Below are 4256 nucleotides of genomic sequence, written 5' to 3' on the forward strand. Positions count from 1 at the left end.
TAGCAGGCTCCATAAATCAAGCACTACAATCCCATAGCCCCAAACTAGCTTAGAACACTTGGCATCATCTGGATTATCCGTCTCTCAAATCTGCAATCACCTCTTTCTTCAAACTCAAATATCTTGCAGCCTACAACTCCGTTTGATGAGCCATCTGGACCTGTTCCTTTAGCACTTCAAGGTCTACATACTAGGTTCAAAAAATAGCACTTTGATCACCCTTCATCTGCCACCCTGTCAGGCTCTATCTGGAGTCCTTTTGGCCAAGAAAACCACATAAAACATACATTTCAACTGTCACTTGCCTACGCAGGCTCTTCCCATCTTCTCTAGCTCTCTGCTATGCATCTGTAAGCATATACCTCACTGTCTTTGCCCTCTGTTAGGATTGACACACTTTGGCTACACCATCATTTCCCACCCCCCTTGTTGAACGTTCATGTTCAACCAAAAAGCATCTTTATTCTTCTACCAATTGCAAAAACTGGCAAACACCATCCAAAACTGTGAACAAATTGTGTGTACAAAGTCTTATTTGTGGCTAGTGTAAACCCTATTTAGGATAGCTGCCCAACCCCTTCTATCAAAAGCTGATGCACTTCTAGCACCAACTCTCTCTCAAAATATGGCTTGAGACGCACCCCATTCACCCTGTTCTTTAGAAGATGACCATCCATCCGCATGAAAAAATAAGTGTATTTAGGAAAGGCCTGATGGATTTTGTAAGGCCCTATCCACTTCTTCTTAAAATTCTTTTGGAAGGTAAAATCCAGATAGATCTCATATTTCATCACCAAATCCCCCTTGTCTATTTGCTTCTCTGGAAAATGCTGATTGAACTTTGCTATTCTTTTCTCCCGCTGCTTCACATAGAAATTTGCTGCCGCTTCACGGCCCATCTTTAGGGATTCAAGACTGGTTATTTTATCCTACAAAACATCTTGGTGAGACTTGTTAATCCTCCACATACCTTTTAGTGCACCTAGCTGTACATGAACAGGCAACACTGCTTCCTTGCCATAGTCCAACTCATAAGGAGTAAAGTTGGTAGCCACCTTGTAAGAGGTTCTGTATGCCCACAAGAACTTATTAAGGTTAGCTTCCCACTCTTCAATCTGTTTGTATATATAATTTGTGAGCATCTTGATGATTTTTCCATTTGCAATCTCAACCAAACCATTGCACTCAGGATGGTATGGAGATGAAAATCTATGCTGAATACCCAACTTTTCCACTAGTGCATGCACTAGTTTGCTCCTAAAACCCCGACCCCGATTAGAAACAAGTACCCAAGGTACTCCAAAGCGGAAAAATATGCAATCAAAAACAAACTGAGCAATTGTATGGGCATTACCTCCTTCACCGCTTTTGCTTCAACCCACTTGGTAAGATAATGAATGGCCACCACAATGTAATTCTTACCACTTGTAGACTTAGGCAATGGATTGATGGCATCCAATCCCCACTTTTGAAATGCATCCTGAGCTATGATAGCCCCTTGCGGTTCAACTACTAGTCGCCTCTCACCAATTTCTTGGCACAAATGGCATGTCTTGCACTAGTAGTGCACATCTTGTACAATTGAAGGCCACCAAAAACCACCTCTTAAAATGTGAAACAAAACTTGATCCTTACCCTGATGACTGATTTCCTCATGACATTGTTCCAATACCATGCCGATCTCCTCCTTGTAAGGAACTCTTCTCAACACTCTGTCTCTTTCGTAGGTCATCAAGTCTTCTCCCACCAGAGCGAACTTCTGTGCCTTTTGAACAACTCTTATCTTTTGTAGCTTTGACAACCCCTCCAAACATTGACCTGTACTAAAAAATTTGTCAACTTCCTTGAGAGTTTCCCTACCTGCATAAGTAGCCATTGCCACATATAGACTTGATACTTGAGCCTACACTCCGTTGCTAGCTAACCGATCCGCTTCTTGATTCTATTCTATCCTAACATGCTTGGACTGCACTTCTTCAAAGAACTTTAACAACTTCTTTATGAAAAAAAACCAATTTTGAGAGGATCTCTTTTTACCTGCCACTGCCCCAAAAGCTGCTTGATAACTAAGAGGTCATCACCCTTAACTACCAACCTAGAGATGCCAAATTCGATGCATTGCTTGATCCCCAAGTGAAGTGTCAAGTATTCTGCTTCATTATTCGTGTGACCACCCTCCAAATCATAGGTCTTGGAAAACATTACCGCACCATGGGGATCTTGAATGACCACACCACCTCCTGCCTTTTGCATGACTCTTCTATAAGCGCCATCAAACCACATGGTGAAAGCTCCCTTCAAGTCTGGTTCCTCTGCAACATCCTCTTTCACCACCCTCGGGTAGATGGGTAGGTTTGCATCCTTGTTGACCAAGATATCCGCCAAATGAGACCTACTTGTATGGTCAATTTTAAACTCAAATTCAAACTCTTGCAGTTCCAATACCCATTTCCTTATTCTTCTCCCTGGCTGTAGATGAAGCACCACTTTAGGCAACAAATTTCTAGATGTGAGCACATAAAACTTTCGCACGATCAAATGCACTTTGAATTTGTGGTACGCAAAGACCAAGGTCATCACTCACTGTTCATCCTCTTTATAGAATCTCTCTCCTAGACTAATCACTCTGCTATCAAAATAGAATAGTTTGTAGCACTTAGCTGCCTTCTGCATCAATAGTGCACCTATATCAACCGTACCCACTGTCATGGCCACATAAAAAGCATCCTCATTGTTAGGAGGACACATTGTGGGTAATTGACACAATGTTTCCTTCACCTTATCAAAGGCTACCTGTGCATCTTCATTCCATTGGAAACCATGAACCTGTTGGCTCAACTTTTGCAGGGGGTACACATACCAGGAGAGAATCCAAAAGAACCTAGCCAAATACTTGAGTTTGTGCACAAAAGAAGCCAAACCTGTCGCATCGGTGGGAGGCTCCATCAAAATCAAAGCCTTCACTTTCTTGAGATCTGCTTCAATACCATTCTGTGAGACCACATGACCCAAAAGATGAGCCCGCGGCTGTGCCAACTTGCACTTCTTCGGGTTCAATTGCCCTCCTTCATCTAGTGTTTGGAAACACAACTTTAACTTGGACAAGTGCTTTGCCTTGGAACTATAGCAACCAATGTCATCCATAAAAACTTTGATGAAATTACCCAGATACGACCTAAATACCCATTCATCTAATCTTGAAATGTTGCATATGCATTCACCAATCCAAAAGGCATACGACGGTAGGCAAAGCACCCCCATGGTGAGACGAACGTAGTCTTTAATTGGTCTTCCAACATGATACCAATCTGAAAGTAGCCTGAAAAGCCATCCATAATAGAATACTGCTCATGTCCTGCTACTTGGTTCAAAATCTCATCCTGAAACGGCAAAGGGTAGTGGTTCCACCTGGTAGCAGCATTTAATGGTGTATACTCTACACAGACCCTCCACTTCCCATTCTTCTTTGGTGTAATGACAATAGGGGAAACCCACTCAGTCTCCAACAGCTTGTATAATACCTGCCTCCAAAAGCTTGTTGATCTCTTGCCACAAAGCCTCCTTTTGAATGTCTCCCAGCCTCATCTCAGTTTTTGTGCCTTTGGCTTGCATCCGGGCTTAAGAAGAATTCGATGCTCCACTTCTTTGGCTCCCCACAAATCCTTGTCCACTGTGGCCAACAAATTAGGATATGATGCACATAGCTCCACATAGCTTTCCTTTTCCTATTTGGTCGGATTCTTCCCCAACATATTCTCTACTTCATCAGCTTCCAGACCACAAATCGGAGGTTGCATACCTTTAGAGGGTTTAGTAGAATCAACCATGACTCCAAATAGGTCCGTGTCCAGCTTTAGTAGGTCTTCATCACTTTCTTCCTCTTCCACACTACTCGAGCCTTTGTCATAAGTCAATTTTGTCTCATACTCATAGCTTGTAGTGGAGCCGTCTTGACTATCCTTAGCCCCTGGGTGAAAGCGACTTTATCTGGTCTTCAAGTCAAGAACAATTTGCCCTCCATTCTCCCGATTCGGCAAGGTGAAAACCCCAATTCCACAATCCTATTTGGCCTCGATCGCCAATAACCACAGCCTCCCCAGTATGATTAGATATGCATTTTCATCTGCTTTCATAACAAAAAATTCAACGAGGCATTCAATACCCATAACTTTTACCTTGACATCTTGGGCCACTCCCAAACATAGAGCTTTGGCATGGTTGGCAATTCTCATCCGAACATTAGACCTGACCATAGA

General features: G+C 42.7%; 1 protein-coding gene across 1 annotated transcript; it reads right to left on the bottom strand.

Moving 5' to 3' along the window:
• Window positions 1–557: 557 nt before the first annotated feature.
• Window positions 558–3612, bottom strand: LOC147429163 (uncharacterized). Its single transcript, XM_086494986.1, has 8 exons — window positions 3522–3612; window positions 3256–3319; window positions 2585–3175; window positions 2013–2392; window positions 1636–1860; window positions 1355–1533; window positions 993–1115; window positions 558–929 (listed from the first exon to the last, which is right to left on the bottom strand). Exons 1-8 carry the CDS (start codon window positions 3610–3612, stop codon window positions 558–560), a joined length of 2025 nt encoding a protein of 674 aa, XP_086351112.1.
• Between the last annotated feature and the right edge of the window lie 644 nt (window positions 3613–4256).

This window comes from Adiantum capillus-veneris, chromosome 22, assembly GCF_014529385.1.
Source record: "Adiantum capillus-veneris isolate H3 chromosome 22, ASM1452938v2, whole genome shotgun sequence".
NCBI classification, from domain to species: Eukaryota; Viridiplantae; Streptophyta; class Polypodiopsida; order Polypodiales; family Pteridaceae; genus Adiantum; species Adiantum capillus-veneris.